Consider the following 19340-nt stretch of genomic DNA (forward strand, 5'->3'; position numbering starts at 1 on the left):
AACTTTGGGGGGAGGGGGGGGTAAAATTGTTCATATCGAGTTTTAATTCTACTTAATATATGTATACATAGCTATGCGCAGATAAAAGTAAATACAGGCATGTAGTCTTAGAGGTGCCTAGTGCACATCGGGGGGTTAGGAAGGCGATTCGCATAGCTTATCGGTGATAACGTACCTTCAAAAGAACCCCACGCATTGACTTAACTACAGTACCCAGGTTCAATACCTTAATTACCTACCTAGTACATACCTAATGATGTACCCTGAGGGTGCGGCCGATAAGCACTCTAATAAAACACCTAAACACGGTCGCTCACTTGTGCGACGCGTCTCTCCGTACGTGTTTCAAATGTCTTGCGGCATCTTCGCACTCATCAACCTCTGCGCTCATTTTTCCCTTCCGCCACAACCTCGATGTAATTTTCTGATTTCTGCAAAGGCGCTGGAGATATACCTTCTTCTACCATGTCTGACTCTGAGCCATCCACCGCTCAGATTCCAACCGTGGCCGACGATAATGTTGCCACTACAGCCGCCGCCCCGGCCTCTCCTCCACTCCCCTCGAAGCATACGGCTGTTGCGCCGGGCCCTCGCGCAGCACGGTTTCAGAAAGTCCTCGACGACAGCCTGACACATACCCTCGGCAAGATCAGCTGGGACAACTTCGCCTCCTGCTTCCCCACCATTGCCGCCCAAGCTCCCGCCAATCTCAAGGGCGTGCAGAAGCAGATGGTCGACCGCCTAGGCGTGCTGTGCCGAAAGGAGTTTGCGACCATTGTCCAGAGCCGCAACGTGGTCGCCAAGCTGAATGAGCTCGAAAGCCTTGTCAGCCAGGCGGAGAGGAGGAGGGAAGAGGCTGGTGCCATGGACTCCGCGGACGTGCCAGTACCGTCAGTTCTCGCCCATTTGTTCTATGCAATCTGGAGAGGGGGGGAGGGAATCGTATTGCCCTGCTAACTGTTGATTGCTGCGACATGATAGGCCACATCTATTGCCGGCCAACACTATACTTGCCGCCCACTTGGCCCCTCACCTTGCGCAGCAGCAGTCACAGCTCAACGCGAAGCTGCAGACAACGCAGGCGCACAATGCCAAACTATTTGGGGAAATACAGAAGCAGCGATCGGAGCTAGAATCACTGCTATTGCTGCTAGAAAAGCTGTTCGCGGACATTGATGGTGCAAACCAGTCCATGGACGGAGTCGTCGATGAGCTCGCAAGGGAGACGAGAAGCGCCGAAGTCGAACTGTCTGGCCCTTGATTCGAAGCGACATGGGTGCCCAAAAAAAAAAAAAAAAAAGGAAGAAAACAAACAGAGAAAGTAAGTCATCAGGTGAGGGCAATATTACGCACACTGTCTGCTCAAACAGAATGCTCAACATCAGCCCATAACAGATGCAGCTCATTCAGCTAGTTCTAGCCCAGTTCTTCGACATCGGGGAAGCGATACCAGACTGCCCTGTGTGCTGTAGGAGGCGATCAGCTGCTTTCGTGTGGTCATGGCTTGCCATTTTAAAGATTTCAAATGATCTAAGTCGACTTGAAGCATTTCGAGTCAACAGATCTGAGGCGAATGGGACGAGAGCCTTCGTCACTCGCAGGTACAGTAGAATGGTCTGACAACGCGGTTCTCCACACGAGGGCGTATTACCTCGCTGAGCTGGTTCAGGACTGGCTTTGATTTCAAGAGACACAATATGGAGGCCACATCTCCCCTCCACCAAACGGGGTATATGGAGTCTCGTTACAAGATGAATGAGGCAATGCCAGTCAGCCAGATAGCGGCCCAGTGGAGGTACATGTGCTCCCTTTCAATGTACGAGAAGCCCGAGCTCGGGGCGGCGATGCCAGCAAAGGTGTCCAGGCTCAAGATTCTATGACAATATCATACAGTCCAGCTTTCGGGCTTTACTCTGGATAAATTGGAAAGGGGGATAAATCTGGTAATGGTTGTGCACGGAAGCAAAGGGATATTGGACACTAAAGGTTCATGCAAATGTTTCTTCCCTGCTCCATTCTACTCGAATACTATAGCAAGGAGGATATATATTTTATCACGCAAGCTTTGAGGCTTTCCCAACCTTTTGATGCCAAACAAATACCTATGCAGCCAGATGTATGTTTTCAATGCTTCCGAATATGCAGGCCGACCAGAAGAAGAAAAGAAGAAGAAAAGAAGAAGAAAAAGGAAGCAAAGACTCCCATGACCTTGGATGCCATTGTCGCCCATGACAACATTTGCTGCAGATTGAAAACCTCATCGGTCGGGCAGAACAACTATCAAAAACTCGTGGCACATTCGACACCATGATTAAATCCTCCTATTCTCGCTACTCCATACTTGCCACGGCCCCATGACCTCATGCTCGAAATAGCCCGGAGGCAAGACCCGAATCATCCTGCCCGTCGTCCAGTCCACGAACCATTTTTTCCCCTTGGCGATTACATAGTTGGACTTGCGTGGACTCCGGAACAAAAGGACGGCGTAGCAGAGCTTTGCATAGACCATGTCGTGTGCGCTCGTCCACTCATGTCTCGGACGCCACTTGCCCGTCTCCGGATGGATAGATTCGTTGGGGTAGGAGGTTGTCGACAGACGCCCGTGGTGGAACGGTTCGGGCAACTGCCCCGGACGGTCATCGGTAGATGGCTGAGCATTTTGTGCTGCTGCCAGACGCGTATGAAGAGGGGCTCCTATAGGTCCTACTGCGCCCATGGTCGTCGATGATTCTCTGATGGGTGACAAGGGTGCAGCCTCTGGGGAAGCCATGGCGGTGGCATGTGTCTGCCGGTCGGGATTGCTGTTGCTCGGTCCCACCTCGCTGGTCTGCCGTACGGGTATCCTTGGGGTGACGGCCGAATGGTGGATGACGGGTGCTGGCCTGGACGCGTCCGAGGCTCTGCTGTTCTGCCGCGTGAGATGTGCACCGGCCCGGAAGTATTGCAGACGGGCCCGGCGCGGTATGCTTTGGTCCCGGGGGAAGTCCCGCTCGTCGATGGTTGGTGAGATATTGATGGCTGCAAACATGGCATCCAGCCATCGAACAAAGGTCTCGAGTTCTATGCATGAGAGCAAGAACTGGTCTGTTTCTGCTCGAACCCGGATGACATATCTCCGCCTAAACGCGCAAGACATGTCAGAATCCACGAAGAAGGGAGAAAAGGATTGGACTGGACTGGACTGGACATACTTTTCATAGTCTGCGGCTATACCAACGTCGGCATGTAATAGTGTATAGGTCTTCTCGAGCGTGCCCTTTTGAACCCACGGTGGATTGTCTGCAAAGACTTGGGCGCCATGCCTTTTGGACCTACCCAGGCCCCAGTCCTTTTTGATAGAATGTATGCTCAGTTTGGTTCCCTCCAGCTTGACAAACATGGCGCGCCAATTCCGGGCTGGTGCACGCTTGATCGTGTCTATAATTTCCATCTTCATGTTGAAAACCCCCTCGATCTGCACGTCGCACGTGTACTGCGGGAGGGGTTCGGCCTCGGCCATGACCACAGGCTCGCCCTTTTTGTCATATCCGAAGCGTGGCAGTGTGTACGCTGGAGGGGAAGATGGCCGGTGTTGGTGGTGGTGGTGCGCAGGCGCCGTCATCACCTCGTGGTAAAAGAAGTCCTCCTCCATCGACACGCGGCGCCGCAGAGGCGATGCCGCCGACAGCCGCGGAGTCGAGACATCATGACCCTCCAACGCGGCTGCAGGAGCCATAGAGACACGGAGTCCGAGTCTCAGCAAAGGTGGCAGAGTCTTGGCCGTCTGTCTAATAAACCCTCTGCCCAGGGTCGAGTACCGCTGAGAACTGCCACCACACACACCTCCTAGTGTCTGGCCAAGACAAGATAGGTCGGCAGGCAAGGTCGTGCCACAGAGATTACAAGAGAGAAGGACACACTGAGGAAGGGAGAGAGAAAATGTGTATATATATATATATATATATATATATATGTGCGTGTGTGTGAGTAGTGGTGTTTGTAGTAGTGAGAGACAGAGTGAGAAAGAGCAGAACTCTGACTGCATCAAGCCCGACCAATCCTCATGGTGCAACTGGATCACCAAATGAGTGTGTATAGTGATTACTATGGGTAAGGGAAACTGGAGGTCGTAGACCTTGGGGGTGGGAGACCAGATCGGAGGGGAAGGATGAAGATGCAAAAGGGGTGACACTGATCGGACGCCGCGAGAAAACCAAGAGATCGAGGCGCGGACAGATGAAGGAGAGCCACGAGAATAATGGATGGAAAGAGAGTAGAGTGGAAGCCAGTCTGACAACGGGAAGCCGGGGGGAGGAGGAGACGCGGCTAACCTTTCCAAGGCTGTCTGTCTGTTGCTGCTGTTGCTACTGGTGCTTCTCAGTACCGACGGTCCCCATCCATCCATCCATCCATCCATCATCCATCCATCCATTCTCCATGTAACCTACATTCGTAGGTGTAAGGTTGGTAGCCATGTATGTACATAGCATGTACGTATAAACAAGGGGCAAGGGCGGCGGCGGCGGCGCAAATGCGTCGCGGGTTTAAGATATTTGCCGAAAGAAAAATTATGCAATGGAAGCCGCATCGATCGTATTGGAAGCCCGAACCTTCGATGATTGTTCTAGGGCAGACAAGGTCCTGCGAACGGACGACCCCCTTCAACCCTCTCACCCCCCATCCCCATAAGCAGGACAACGACCTTGCCGATGATGGATGACCTGCTAAAGATCGACAACCCCGGACGGAGCCCATCAACAGCTCCAAATCCCCCCCCCCCCCCCCCCCCCCCCTCCCTCCCCCAATCCTGGAAAGATCCAAGCCAGCCGAAGCGTCGCAGTCGAGGGGTGACAGCTGATGCAAATCCATGTACCTCATACGAAAACAATACAATCCACTCACGACATCGCCCGCCCATTGTACATTGCAGTACCTAGGTCCTGTCTACTGCATTACCTGCTCTCTGCAAGCCTGGCTACACCTTGAACCATCGCCGGCCCCCCTCCCCAAAGTAAAAAGCGGATTCTTTGTTCATGCCGGGCATCTGGTTATGGGGGCGGGCGATGAATGGATTGAATGGAAGGATTAATTGAATGGACGACTGTTCGTGAGCAACGGACATGTTTGCCGAGACCTACATCAATGACCGCCCCCGAATCCCACTATTCCCGGCCAGGTAGGTGGTAGCGTAGTCAAATCAATATGCAATGCAGCGCCGCAGAGGACGTCCGCTGAACCAACTACTTGCAGCCGGCTACGCATCCGGCGAGAGGGGAAATATATTGGATACCTCTAGGCATGGTAGTGTACGGGTTGTGGGTAGTAGGTAAAATACTGCTGCTACTGCGCGCAGTAATTTTCAGCAGGTAATAGGTCGTGAGTGGGTGAGTAGTAGTAGTAGTAGTAGTAGTAGTAGTAGGTATGTACATGCTTGTATAGATTTTTACATTTTCGAATATGACATTGACAAACTGCTTGGGACGGATAATAGAATGCTGTATGTCAAGTAACAAGGCAGCCAATGTACCTGGCAATGATGTATGTTGGAAGTCGATCATAGCCCAGGGAGGGGGGTTTGTTCTCCCTCCTTCTGTTTGAGCCTTGTATTTTGGCCCGCCCAATCGCACTCTTATTGGATTAATGGATAAATGAACTCTCATTTCGTAATGGAAATTCACTGCGGAAGGTTACATTATAAGCGAGACCGTGTACCTCCTCAAGGTACTCAAGATTCTTTCTCGCCTTGCTTTCGAGTAATGATTGGCAACCTGCGATAGGGCCTTTGATTTTCCACGTTTATTACACATCAAGGTGCGACTGACCAGAAACCTCACCCTATAAGCTACTCCACTCCAGCGTACTGCAAGGTGATAGATGTTCCAACCTCTTGTACTCATTATAGCGATCGGGGTGGACACCTACGTTCTCCTAGTAGTACATCAGCCACAGAAGGGAGACATGAACATTACTGGAGCAGATGCTAGCTGTCCAACGAGGCCGTAGGTTGTATAGCAAACAATGGCCATGATGACTAGATCACGTCTCGAGTGGCCTATGGTATACGCACGCCTCGATGAACTTCATCGATCAATGTGCCAAAGCTTAGCTTGGGAGATTGTCGTCAAATTCGTTGATTGCATTACACTGATACAAGCCGGATCTTGAAAGACTTTTCCAGTATTGTACATTATCGATCGTCCAGTTCTTTTGACCACGTTTCACCATAACGCTCCAACCATGCAAGAAAAAAAAAAAAGAGAGAAAAAGAAATGATCCCTAGGTATCGACTTTTCCCAGCCGCCGAGCAATGTACAAATCCCCCATCATGCTAGCTTCTAGCAAGAAAATGACCCTCGCAATGCATATTTGCACAAAGTGTGATGATCATGGACACTGTCTGCCACACTGACCTGGATGGGAAAACAGAAAACTTGCAAAATGAGAAAGAAGGGGAAGGGAGGTGGAAAGAAGACGCCTAAAGGCCAGAAACGAGGCACCCAAGAGAATGTAGAAAAAAGACTACCACGAGGTGAGAAGGAACGGACGGAAGTGAAGAGCGTCAGAGCCAAAGCGCAAAGAGTCTGACAACTCAAGTATCAAGGTAGCATTCCAGCGCTGAAGCAATCAGGGTTTCTACGCCCATGGGACGAGAAGAAGAAGAACAACAACAACAGCAGCGACTGTGACTGCGACTGCGACTGCGACTGCGACTGCGACTTCTGCTTCACGATGACCTGCTCTTATGTTTCTGTCGGGCTCGTAACGGAACCGTCGCGCGTCGAATTCATTTAGGCTGAAGCCTGTGCACCGCCGCGGCCGCGGACGCCACCTCGTCCGCGGTTCTGTCCAAAGTTGCCTCTGCCGCCCTGGCCTCCGGATCGGCCTCCATCAAAACCACCTCGCCCACCTCGGTTGGCAACGTTTCCTCGTCCAGCACCAAAGTTGCCACCACCGTAAGCCTGAGCCTTGGGTCGGCGGGGCTCAACGGTGATGTTCTCGCCGTTCACCACATGGGGGTTGGCAGCAACAGCAGCCTGGTAGCCGGCTGGGGTTGCAAATTCAACAAAGGCGCAGCTCTGCATGAAATGTTAGTATCATGGTCGTCCCGGGAATTAAAAAAAAAACAAAAAGAAGAACAAAAAAAAGCATTAGTAGAGAAGATGACGTACCTTGGTGCGATTGATGTCAAGATATGTGACCTCACCATATTGGCTGAGTGTCGTTTTCAAGTCATCCTGCTGGACCTTCTCTGTGACGTACTTCACGTAGCCCAAGACGCCATCCTTATCTCCTTGGGGGCCCGAGATGGACTGAGGGCGGTTGTGTCGTTTCGAGTCACTGCCAGCTGTCTGCCACTCATCCTTAGCAGTAGTGACGGCTGCTGAGGGTGTCTCGGTGGGCTGGGTAGTGGAAGCGGCAGGCTTCGAGGCCGCAGGGGCTGCTGGAGCAGCCGGTCGTTGTTGGGTAGCGGGAGCGGCGGGAGTTGCTGTCTTGGCAAGGGGGACGACGGGTCGAGGGGGACCGGCAGCAGCGGCAGCGCGGCTTGCCCAGGTCATGGGCTTCGGCGGCTGAGCGGGAGCAGCAGCTTGAGGAGCCGGGGGTTGACGGGCAGCAACAGGAGTCGGGCTTGGGTCAGTAGGCTTCTCGGGCTCCTTGGTGTCCTCCTCTTCGATCTGACGGGCAGTCTCCTCAGGATCAGCTGCTGTAGTAGATTCGACAGGAGCGGCGACCTCTGCGTCGACAGTGGCAGCTGGCTCAGTGGGAGCCTCGGTGGCAGCGTCGCCGTTGACGGAGGCTGTGTCATTGCGAGCAACTTGCTCGAGCCTGTCGTCAATAGCGCCAGCATCAAGAGCAGCTGTGGCAGGGGCAGCTTCCTCAACAACAGACTCAGCCTTAGCCACAGGCTCTTCGTGTGCCTCCTCGGTGGTGGGAGCCGAAGTGGCAGGGGCGGGAGCCGAAGTCTCCACGGCGGGCTCTTGGGCAGCGGCCTCACCCTGGTCCTCTTCAGTATCCTCGTCGAGATAACGAAGGATATCGTTCAAGACAAAGTAACCTGACGGCTGCTGGGCTAGGACGAAAGTCTGGACGAATTTCTTGGGGTCATCGCCAATCTTATTGGAGGTCTCGCCAATGACTTGAATAACAATGTTGTCGTACGAAGTCTGCGAGTCGACGTTGGAGATGCGGACCTTGCTGCAGCTGTCCGAGAGGTCGAGACTCTTGATGCGTTCTTGAATGTTCTGGATAAAGGGTATTAGTTGATGGACAACTCGGGCAAGCTGGAGAATTCATCCCAACATACCTGTCTGCCGACAGAGACATCGGCAACCTCAGCTTCCTGGCCGTAGACAAATTGAGATCGCTTGCTGTAGAAGAGCTGCACACGGTGCGGTTAGTACGTCGGGCACGCAGACGCGACCTGCGGGGTCCTAGAACATACGTGAAGCTTCTCAGGTGTCTTGCTGAGTGTGGTGTAGTATTGCTCGACGAAGAACCAGGCGACTTCATCCTTGCCAAGGTTGCTCTGGGGACCACCCGATTGCTCGGGGGCGGTAGAGGCACCTGAAAGAATGCGCGTTAGTAGCTGCTGCAGGATTTTTGACAAGATACCCTGGGAGGTAGATAGATAGACAGAGAAGATGACAAGAGCGTGCGTACCGTTTGTGCTTGCCATGGCTGCTTATGATTGTGTGATGAAGGTGAAGGATGGAGAGAGGGAGAGTGACGATCGCTGGGTGAGAGTTGCGATCGTGAATGGTAGATGCTGGTGATGATTGACGGAGTCGAAGGCAGTTGCTGGAGAAAAGAGTAAAGCGTTAGCAACCAAGGTCATCTTAACGTTATTCTATCTGTCAACCAGGTAAATTAGGTAGGTCCATTGATCATTACCCCCAAGTGCACAGTCTGCTTGCTTGCTTGCTTGCTTGCGAGGGTGCGTTTGCGTTTGTTGCGTTGCGCGACGAAGCTGCAGGGTCTGTCTGGCAGGAATGCGAGATCGGGATTGCACAGTTGTTGAGCTCCTTACCTTTTCCGAACCAAATTTCGCCAGTAAACGCCCCAGTAATGGCCAGTCGCGTTAGAATCGTGACGAGAAGTAGATGCGCTACAATTGACCTGGGAAGGGAATTGAAGTAATTGAGGTTTTCGAAGAGTGATTGGCGAATGGGGATAGTTACTTCTCGGGTTGGAGGGGAGTAGCCAAGAGAGATGAGAAGGAGAAGGATAGAGACACAAGAAAAAAAAAATGTCTTCGGGCGTGAGGTTTGAGTGTGCAGTGGGTGTGGGAAGAGTGGTGATGCGGGATGGGCCAAAGAAAGTCGAATGTGGACTCGGCCTCGACGTATCGAAAAGTCAGCCTAGTGACCTAGTCACCTAACTTTTTAGCTTGGCTGGCTGGATTGTGGTTGGTTGGACTACCTGGAGCTACTAGCTGGCTGGGGTCCAATGTCCAAGTTTGCGTGGAGGAGGAGAGGGAGCAAAAGAGGGCCAGAAAAAAAAAAAAGGCCGTACACAGAACGCTAGGTAGGTACACAGCAGAGCCTAATGAACATCAATGGTTGGCGGGGACTGCCAGAGTATTTGCCAATCAAGACTACCTAACTTACCTCAAGCCACTAAGGTAATTGCTCTTACCTATGTAGTTGACCTTCATTTGATTAATCCTGATATTAAGGTGATGAAACCAATACACGCAATATTCATCGCGCATTCAACATCAACGAATGCAACATGAGGCGAGTCAAGTGCCTAGAATAATCGAACCCCGGCTCGGCCATCAATACAAACAAAACATGGGCATCAATTCGTGGGCAACAAGAGCGATTGCTGTCTTTTCTTCACTATGGAACCTGAGTAACCATAAGCCACATGGCACACCCAATCAAACCCGGCATTTCTTCTTCTTCTTCTTTGTTCCCTTTTTTTTTTTTTTAAACCGAGTAGTGTGGCCATCAATATACAAATATAAACTACCTTTGTCTAGCATGATGTTAGAAATAACTTCATCTTTCAAGTCGGCAGACCAATGCTCTCATTATGGATAGACAATGCCGTCTTTATAGCTTTACATGACAACGACAACATAAACGCCCGAGTGTTGATTATTATTTGGTCTGGAAGTCATGTGTTCATAGTATATACAATAGATCATTAGATATGTAAAATAAAGACACCTCCACGGATTTCTATCAGGAAATCACTTTATCCAGCATCCTCAAAGTGTCTTTTGTCGTATGTCATGTGTCGTTTGATTTCTCGCTGACATGCTTTATAATGCAATTTCAAGAACAATAAAACAAAATAGAAATCGCTAGTGGCCCTTCTCATCGACATCAAACATTTGTTTCCAGACTCGGATTCTCGAAACGCCAAAAACTCCGGCCCAATGAACGTCTCAATTCCCAAGGTCGTCTCGTCACCACAGGGCGGTGTCCGTCGCCATTAACTGCTCTGGGCGAGTCCTCGCTTAAGTGAATTCTACGGTTGCTGAAGGTCTTTGATCCCTTCGTTCCAGCCTCCGCCGTCTGCGGCGATCTGCAGCTGAAGCAGTACCCATGTCCGTGCCAGCAGCTCCGCTTGGCGATGGGCTCATTGCGCTAAAGGTGTCATGAGTCCCCGGAGGCGTGTCGATACTAGACACGGTTGGGGCGCCATGCATAGGAGTCATGGGTGCCGCCGATGTGCCCGCGCCATGGCCCGCATAATATGCAGCGTCCTTGGCCGGCCTTCTTCCTCCTGCAAATGCCGGCGCTGGGGGCGATAGAGGCTCTCCACCTAGCTCATCACCCGTCCTTCTCGCGCTGGAGTCTCGGCGATAACGACGTCGACCTGTGCTCCCGCCAATGTCGGATTCGCTGAGACTGCTAGCCGAGTTGGAGCGGCGGCGGCGGCGGCGTTGCTCGCGCGCGGCTTCTTCCTCTGTGAGACGCCGTAGCGTGATGTTCCGGTCTCTATCATCATGGTATTTGACCTTGACGCTCACGGGTTGGCTCGGAGCTCGAGAGTGACTCTGATCGCGTCGGCGCCGATCTGCTTCTGTCTCCGCAGCAAGGACACTGGCCGATGCTGCCGCTGCCGCTGCCGCCGACTCGCCGGCGCGTCTACGACGGGAAGAGCCGCGGCGTTGGGGACGACCACCTGCAGACATGTAGCTTTCGCTGCCCGAGTCGGATCGGTGGAGTATACCGTGTCCGTGAGCATCATCCGGGATGGGGGGCATCTCTACCGGGGCGATGATCGAGTCGTGTCGTGTAGCTGACTCCCCAGCAATCGGTCTGACCGGAACCGGACCGTGGCCTGCAGGTCCCAACGGAGGCATGGGCGGCCCTGCGGAACTGGTTCCCGTAGGACGTGGCTCAACCGAAGAGTAATCTGAGTCGCCCGTCATGGTGGTCATAGTTCCTGCAGGCCGTGACTGTCTGCGATAGGACGCCCTTCTCGGCGATCCATACCCATCTCCGGTCAGTCGAGAGCCATGATAGCCACCACGCCGCTCCTCCTCATATTTCCGTTGTTCTTCAACTTCTCCCTTGCCCTTTTTGCCTTTCATTTTTGCCGCAAGCCAGCCCAGTCCCAGGCCAGCCAAGATGCCCTTCCCAGTCCCAATTTGTTCTCGTTCATCCTTTGCCCTGCGTGAAGGGCTGACATAAGATGAATAATCCGAGCTGAAGAAGCTGTCGATTCTGGAATCTGTCGGCCGATGAGTACGGGGGTCATTAGCCATGCGATTGCCCGGTCCAGGAAGATGCGTGCTATGCCTCCTGCTTCGTTCATCTCTCCCAAGATCTGTCAGGGAATCGGTGATGTCGCTTTCCGTGTATCGGGACCTGGCGTAGCGATTTGGTCTACTCCTTCTGCTTGGTGTATCCGTGGCCACAGCCGAGTATTCCTCATCATGGTAGCGACGAGTCGCATCTCTCTTGTCTAGTTGTCTCTTGGCAAACGCACCAGCTCCGAGAAGACCTGCGAGGGCCAGAAATCTATCCATGAAGCCGTTGCGTTTGGGTACATCGGTATACTCTGAATGATCTGGCTTTTCCGAGTAGATATGGGACTCACGTCTGGACGAGATTACCTCAGGTGGCCTGCTCCCGTTGCGTACACGGGACCGGCTACGGCTGTGACTACGGCTGCGACTCCGTTCTCTCTCTTTCTCATTTTTCCGGCCCTTCCAAAGTGTTGCCAGACCGGCTCCGGCAGCCAGCGGGCCCAACCAACCTCGGCCCCGATGCTCTTCCCGCCGACTCGAGACGGAGATTTCAGTTCCTCCATGAGCGGATCGACCACCATGAATATACACATCGTCCAGATGCTTCTCGCGACGCCAGCTTAGGACGAAATAGACGAGGAGTAGGAATGCCATCCAAATGGCGAATAGGATGAAGGTGAATTTGGGTGATCCGTACAGAGTAAGCCCCAGAGGAACTTGAGCTATGCCGAGGAGGGCAATGGCTCTGCCAGTCCACTGATGGATCATGACACGAAGCGACCTCTTGGTAATGCGCCGAATAAAACGGCCGCCCAATGCTTGGACCAGGATCAGGGTGTATATGGCTACGCCAATGCCGTGATGTGGATTTGTGAGACTTCGCTTTGGGCCGACCGCAAAGAAACCCAAGATGAATACGACGGTGGTGAGGCCAACGGCGAGGATCTGTAGATACGCGTGGTATTTGACAGCACTACCGGGTGCACCTCGATGGAACCTGGCCATCATGACTGCTACCGGGATGATAAGTAAGAAGACAATGGCGGCCAAGACGCCGTGGCCTGTTATAAGCTGGTGGTATTGTGCCAAAGTCGAGAATCGATTGCCCATGCCTACATACAGTTGTTGGCTACGTTAGTCGCTGTGTTCCATCGTATACCTCTGTTGCGCACAGATGGGCGGAGTTTCAAGAGGGGCTCACCATTGTACTGCATAGTCTCAAAGGGCAAGCCCATGAGATTTGGTAGTAAGAAGTCATTCTTGGTGAAGTCCCATGTCCCGTCTCCAACTACCAAGTTGTCTGACGAGTATGACACGGCTCCGGGCGCCGACAGCGCATCGGTCGGCGCCATGGCGGCGGGCGCAAAATGCTGCTGCTGCTACCGCTACCGCCACCAGAGGTGTATTATATCGTAGCCGCTCAGCGGTAGAGATGGGGGTGTTCTGGTGGGCCGTCGCAAGTGATGCGCAAGGGCGGTGGGAGGCCGATCGTGGGAATGCAGAGTTGGTAGCGAAAGATTCGGCAGCTTCAAACCGCAAAGCTGGAGCTGTCCTGTATCTCCGAGATGGCTAGATAATGTATCTATCCAAGGTTTGTGGGAGGTGATGTAGGTATGCAGCTTTTTAAGGTTCTGGTAGCTACCTTACTTTGTGTATACTCTTGGGTGGCTGAGTGGGGCAGGTGGGTGTATCCGAATAGCCTGAGTCGTGTAAGACGGATAGAGTAAGAGAGTGGTTGAAGGCCGTGTCTATCAAGAGAGGCAATGCGAGGACGTTGCCAACATCCCCTAGATGCTTCTGAATCTGCACTTTCTTTCAATGACCAGTAGTGGTCTTTCTCCGAAGAAAGAAAAGGGAAGGGGAAAAAAATATCGGTGTCGATGAAAGACACCAGGGACATGCGCTGGCATGATAGTTAGAGGGAAGGTTGGGGGTGGAGCTTTGGGTGTCAGCCAAGCAGGTACCTAGTCTCGATGTGGTGCGGCCAGGATCCTGTTCAAGGTGAGCTCATTGTTGACGCGGGTTCAGAGTCGCGTTGCGCTGGGTGACGAGGGAAGCGCCTGGGGGATGCGCTAAGTGCTTAATTGATGTGGTGGAAACTCCACTCTCAGCTCGTGCCGGGCCCAACCGCCCAAGAGGCTGAAAAGAGATCTGAAATCTCGACTCCACACGCAAAGCCCAGACAGTACGTACATACTACAGAGTACCTAATGTACCTACGGTACTACTGTGTAGGTAATAAATGGTCTCAGTCAACGCCTGCTTGTCAGCCTGGTGCCAGTGCCTGTCAGCTGCGAGACCGCTCCCCTCCTATGCACTCTGCCCACTAATCTAATGTGCCAGGAAGGTACTGCAGGCTCAGGGCCACGTGCGTTGCAGAGGCCAGCCGATCAATTGCTCAACCGCTCTTTGCATTTCCGCTATCACAAGCTTTACGCAAGTCTACAGAGTATATCACCACCCTCACCAACTCCATCTATCGCATTCAGTCTCCCTACAAGGAAAGCCAGAACCCAACAGCAAAACCCAAATCTCTGAACCGAGCTAGCTATGTTCGAGCTAATCAACGATACCAAATCCGATTTTTAAACCTCCTTTCGTTCTGCCGATCGACCATGACGACTGCTCGCTTGACTTTCTTGTACCCCCACCTCTTCAAGTCCATTCGACTAAGCGAGTCTGCCGTGCTGCAGTCGACCAAGCACTCGCGTCGCAAAACTCTTGCTCATCAAAGACCTCCCCGGTCCGCCGCATTCTCCAGCTCTGTGAGGTCAAGGGACGCTGTTTTCAAGAGGCATGGCAAAGCTGTTGAGCCTCAGCCTCTGACGGCAGAGGGGGTGATATTGCCTCAGCCAGATAACGTCAGGACCAACCAAGCCGAGGCACAGAAACAGAAAGATGCTGCTTCCTCGGGTCAAGTAGCTGCCGAAGCTGGTCTCAAGCCCGCCAGCGACCCTGACGCGGTCCAAGACCAAGCAGAAGCCGCATCCAGCCAGGGAGAACCTAGCACCCCTTCACCGACACCACAGCAGAAGGCTGCTGAGGAGACAATGCAGTCAAGCGGTCCCATGGACGCCGTCCTCCACATGCCACCACCAGGGGAGTCCTCGCACCCACATATCGCTAAACCACCATACGTGCATCATTTCGATACCTACACGCTTGTCAAGCAGCTCGAAGCTGGTGGTTATTCCAAGGACCAGTCCATCACTATGATGAAAGCGGTCAGGGGTATTTTGGCACAAAATCTCGACATTGCTCAGGATGGATTGGTTAGTAAAAGTGACGTGGACAATGAAACATACCTTTTCCGTGCTGCCTGCTCCGAATTGAGTTCCGAAGTGGTCAATAATCAGAGAAAGGCGGATGAGGAGTCTCGACAGCAACGGACACTTCTGCAACACGAAGTCGATATTCTCAACCAAAAGCTCAGCCAGGATCTCATGACACTTCGCGATGATGTGAAAGGCATGTTCAACGACCGAAAGATGGCAGTAAGGGAGGAGCAGAGGCGAATGGAGGGCGCGGTGAGTCTTTTTACTTTTTTGAGGTTACAATGGGCGCAAACGCTGACTAATCCCACTAGATACAACAAGTCAACCTTGATATTAGTGTCATTCTAACGAGCGATGCCAAATCCGACATTGAAGGCCTGCGCTGGGTGTTGATTCGCCGATCCGTGCTAGGTATCCTGTTTATGGCTGTTATGACATTGGGAACAATACGGTACGCCACATATATAAACCACGAGAAGAAGAGGATAGCAGAAGAGAAGGCTCGCGAGGCAGAACACATGAGGAAGAGTAATGGCCGCGAGGATATTGCTCCGTCGCACGAGGCGGCGGAGATTCTAGCAGCAAATTAGGCAAGATTACAGAGCTGGACTGAACAGACCACTTCTCAAATGATACCCAAAAGACATGGGAAGGGGCGGGGGGGAATTACTGTTCTGACAACTTTTTAAGTTATATAATTTGTTTCGAATAAACATATCGTGACGAGGGCGATGCAATGCCAGGCCATATCTGTTCAGCCCACTACGATCCTAGACGCCGAATTCTCAAATCAATCAAGAGGAAAAGAAGAAGAACCCACCAAAAAGTGCAGCAAGGGGCAAAGTCGCACACACAAAGCACCCAGCCTCGTACAGAACGGAAGGCTGGTGGTAGGAGACCCTTGGATCTGGTTTCGCGACCATTCCCAGTGGGTTTTCGGGCGCACGGAACCGTTGATGGTGAACATTTGCCCGCAAAGCATGTTGTTTGGGTAATATAGGAGAAATAGAGAACGAGGACGGAAACAATCAATCCCGGCGCCGCTCTTCTTTTTCGTCGCCCTCGTTTTCGGTTTCTCTCTCCGAGGCTTTCTTCAGTCGCTCCTCCTGCCTCCTCCAATGACTACCCTCCTCGTAATCTTTGTTGATCTTCAGCGCCTTGCGCAGCCGTTCGCTTTCTTTAATTTTGGCGTCGGCCAGTTCGTGAACCTGGTGCATCTTGAGTCCTTTCTTGGGGGCCACGTCCCGGTCCCGTCCGGCTCTCTCCATTTTTCCCAGAAGCTCTTTCCTAAGCTTATCGCATTGCGAGTCGATCTCGTCTTCGTCGACACTGATGCTACAGTGTCAGCTCATGCATCTCTGAGAAATTCGAGGCAGTCAGCCAATCAAGATATATTGCGTACGTACCCCTCGTCTTCGAGGCGATCCCGCAGCTCGAAGACCTTGACCTCCACCTCACGTTTGCGCTCGTGTTCCAGAATGCCCTTGTCCGGTTGCCTCTGTCTGTGGCGCATGGAGTCGAGATCCTTTGGATATGGAGCAGCGCGATCTCGAGGTCTCATATGAGCTAGATTGCGTTGGACGTAGCCAGAGGTGCCAGAGCCACGAGGCGTTGAAAGGCCTACATTGTCCGACATGGTTGGCGGCAGGAATAATGATTTGTAGGGGTTGGCGCCGATGGCTGGCAATGACGGTGATGAAAATGGAAACGGATAGGCCCGTGCGACAAGAGGACTAAGAAGAAGAGAGAGAAAGGCCAGGGCAGCAGTTATTCAAAGTCTGTGAATTACCAGGAAAGGTATCAATCGAGTCGTTACCTGAGTTGGTGGGTTTGGTTCGTGAACTCTCAGGTTACCTACTGTCAGTAGGCAAGTGTTTGTAGGTATGTAACATTAAATGGTGCAGTACGTGCAAGATACTCAAACCACTATACATAGGTAGTAGGTACCTATTACATTAGCAGGCATTGAAATATGCACATGTGTAATGCAACAGGGTCTTGTGGCCTAGCTAGTACCAAGATCCGGTGCTTCAGCAACGCCTGTAGCGCCTTTTCATCAACACTTGTTGTCTGACAGAAAGCACTTAATGGAGGGGCAATTTAGGTGGGGCTTGAGTCAGAGTCAGAGGTTTGCGCATCTCGAAATTTGCCCCGCGATGACTATGACTCCTACCTTTCAACTCTATTCATTCAGATGCCCATGTTCTGATACAAAGATTCCTCGTTAAGAAGTCCAAGTGGTTCCGCTGAGGATAAGTCTCATCTATGGTCAACAACAACAAACAAGCGTGTTGCTGAGTGATTTGTCTTCTCTGCCCCTTCCATTCCTTTCATATTCTGGCTGATACGTACCATCGAAGCAAAAATAGGAAAAGAACAAAAAAAAAAAGATGCCCACTGTCACTAATACAAATTCTGCCACTGGCGGCGGCGCATCCAAGGGTCCAGCACCTGAGCTTCATTTCCCGCCGATAACCAGGGACCACATTCTACACTGTTCATACGATCACTGGTTCCCAAAGTTCGCATTCCCTCTACCCCTCTACCTTTACGTAAAAGTAAGAGACTCACATGTGAACAATAGGTATCGAGCAAACTGCATCAAGTCAAGGATTATTCCCCTCACACCACAGTTCCTGGAGTACATTCGAGAGGATGGCATTACATTATCAGACGAACAGGATGGCGATGATGATGACGACGACGACAATGTCGAGTGGGAAGGGCCCACGACAGTATCTCGGGTTGAACCCGAAGAAGTAGACTCGGACTCGGACAGCGATGAGGATGATGCGCCCCCGCCACTACCCCCAAACAAGAGGTTCCCTGAGCTACACCAAGCCATCAAGGACACCATCGCCGAGCTTGGCGGCGAGGTTGCGCCCAAGTTGAACTGGACCTCTCCTAAAGACGCAGCATGGATGTCGCCTCACCAGAACACGATCAAATGCACAACGCCCGACGATATCTACCTGCTCTTGAAGAGCTCCAACTTTATCACGTATGATTTGGAGCATGCATTTGAAGACTGTACCCCCCTGCCGGGCGCTGTGTCGCCGGCACTGTTCAAGCCCGTCCTCGTCCTTCGCTCCTTCTTCAACCCTCACACGGCTCTCGAATTCCGCTGCTACGTCAAGCATCGGAATCTAGTTGGCATCTGTCAGAGGGATCTCAAGTATTATGAGTTCCTCACTGATTTGCGCGGCGCCATCGTGGCAAGGATCAGCCAATTCTTCAATCACAAACTGCGCTACACATTCCCAGATGGTAACTTTGCTTTCGATGTGTATATCCCCGAGGGCGAGGACGAGCCCCTGGGCCGTGTTCGGCTCATAGATATCAATGCCTGGGCTCCTCACACCGACAGCCTCCTGTTTGGCTGGGATGAACTAAACGATTGGCAAGTCCCTGGCCCAATCATAGGAGTAGCAGGAGATGACGATGACATTGGTCTCCAAACGGGCTCTGAAGTGACCGAAGATGAGGACGACGACGACGACGACGACGACGACTACGACGACGAAGACATTGTTCCTGAACTCCGGCTCGTTGAGAAGGAGCACGCTTCTGCCTACAATCTAAGCTCGCCAGCATATTCAGCCCACAAACTACCCAAAGACGTGGTAGATGCAAGCATGGCTGGTCAAGGCGGCATGAGAGAGTTTGCAGCCAAATGGAGCGAGATGATCTCATACCGGGAACACCTTGCCCAGTGGGAAAGGGACTAGTAGGATCGAACTGCAATAAAGGATTCATGCAACAGACTGGGGAATCTTGTGCATTTCAGCAAACGTATACCGATACATTCTGCTGCACTTGTTAAAAGTCGCTTGGTTTCAATACAGCAATGATGCCGTGACTTCTGCGCATAAAATCTAGTTCCTATGGTTCGATTTCCTCAACTGGCAGAAACGGGATGCCCGTGCCAGTGAAAAGAAGGTCAACCGGTCGCACGACACTGCCATAATTGGACTCGAGATCTGCATTGCCCAAGCCGCTCAGGTCTCTTGGGGGACCCTTCTACTAAATAAAGCACTGCATCACGCAACACAAGCGGTTCACATGTAAGGTGAAAAGCGAAGCTTGGTGACGACCACATGACTCTTCAGGCTGCATGTACTGTAATGTTAAAATGAAATATTCTACGGACACATGACCTGACATCAGAGTGGCCAGGTAGCTATTTACTGGCACCATATTTGATATTAGTGCACGCGATCACCGGAGAAGTTTTGCAAGATTCATTGGTAAATAATGGACAAAGACTGTAATGATTTCACCCGGGAATATAAATCCAACAAGCAGAAGTCCTTACACATACCGGTCTATGTTTATTTATTTTCTTCTTCCTTCCTCCTTCACTTTTTATGTCCCCCCCC

The 19340-nt window shown here is 52.0% G+C and overlaps 7 protein-coding genes across 7 annotated transcripts; 3 read left to right on the forward strand and 4 right to left on the reverse strand.

The window, feature by feature from the left end:
* Window positions 1–465: 465 nt before the first annotated feature.
* Window positions 466–1261, forward strand: PFICI_13009 (uncharacterized protein; the record flags this gene model as incomplete). Its single annotated transcript, XM_007841590.1, has 2 exons — window positions 466–890; window positions 982–1261. The coding sequence occupies 2 exons, from the start codon at window positions 466–468 to the stop codon at window positions 1259–1261; spliced, it is 705 nt and encodes a 234-aa protein (XP_007839781.1).
* A 1050-nt stretch (window positions 1262–2311) lies between these two features.
* On the reverse strand, window positions 2312–3715 carry PFICI_13010 (uncharacterized protein; the record flags this gene model as incomplete). The annotated part of the gene is made up of 2 exons (XM_007841591.1): window positions 2312–3119; window positions 3192–3715. The coding sequence occupies 2 exons, from the start codon at window positions 3713–3715 to the stop codon at window positions 2312–2314; spliced, it is 1332 nt and encodes a 443-aa protein (XP_007839782.1).
* Window positions 3716–6767: 3052 nt separating this feature from the next.
* On the reverse strand, window positions 6768–8653 carry PFICI_13011 (uncharacterized protein; the record flags this gene model as incomplete). The annotated part of the gene is made up of 6 exons (XM_007841592.1): window positions 6768–7055; window positions 7149–7667; window positions 7710–8219; window positions 8282–8356; window positions 8420–8541; window positions 8638–8653. 6 exons carry the CDS (start codon window positions 8651–8653, stop codon window positions 6768–6770), a joined length of 1530 nt encoding a protein of 509 aa, XP_007839783.1.
* A 1791-nt stretch (window positions 8654–10444) lies between these two features.
* PFICI_13012 (uncharacterized protein) lies at window positions 10445–13038 on the reverse strand (the record flags this gene model as incomplete). Its single annotated transcript, XM_007841593.1, has 2 exons — window positions 10445–12798; window positions 12888–13038. The coding sequence occupies 2 exons, from the start codon at window positions 13036–13038 to the stop codon at window positions 10445–10447; spliced, it is 2505 nt and encodes an 834-aa protein (XP_007839784.1).
* Window positions 13039–14301: 1263 nt separating this feature from the next.
* On the forward strand, window positions 14302–15551 carry PFICI_13013 (uncharacterized protein; the record flags this gene model as incomplete). The annotated part of the gene is made up of 2 exons (XM_007841594.1): window positions 14302–15213; window positions 15273–15551. 2 exons carry the CDS (start codon window positions 14302–14304, stop codon window positions 15549–15551), a joined length of 1191 nt encoding a protein of 396 aa, XP_007839785.1.
* Window positions 15552–15989: 438 nt separating this feature from the next.
* PFICI_13014 (Pre-mRNA-splicing factor CWC21) lies at window positions 15990–16597 on the reverse strand (the record flags this gene model as incomplete). Its single annotated transcript, XM_007841595.1, has 2 exons — window positions 15990–16290; window positions 16368–16597. The coding sequence occupies 2 exons, from the start codon at window positions 16595–16597 to the stop codon at window positions 15990–15992; spliced, it is 531 nt and encodes a 176-aa protein (XP_007839786.1).
* A 754-nt stretch (window positions 16598–17351) lies between these two features.
* PFICI_13015 (uncharacterized protein) lies at window positions 17352–18689 on the forward strand (the record flags this gene model as incomplete). Its single annotated transcript, XM_007841596.1, has 2 exons — window positions 17352–17482; window positions 17546–18689. The coding sequence occupies 2 exons, from the start codon at window positions 17352–17354 to the stop codon at window positions 18687–18689; spliced, it is 1275 nt and encodes a 424-aa protein (XP_007839787.1).
* Window positions 18690–19340: the final 651 nt, after the last annotated feature.

The sequence above is a fragment of the Pestalotiopsis fici genome (genome assembly GCF_000516985.1).
Source record: "Pestalotiopsis fici W106-1 unplaced genomic scaffold PFICI_Scf_10, whole genome shotgun sequence".
In the NCBI taxonomy this organism is placed as follows: Eukaryota; Fungi; Ascomycota; class Sordariomycetes; order Amphisphaeriales; family Sporocadaceae; genus Pestalotiopsis; species Pestalotiopsis fici.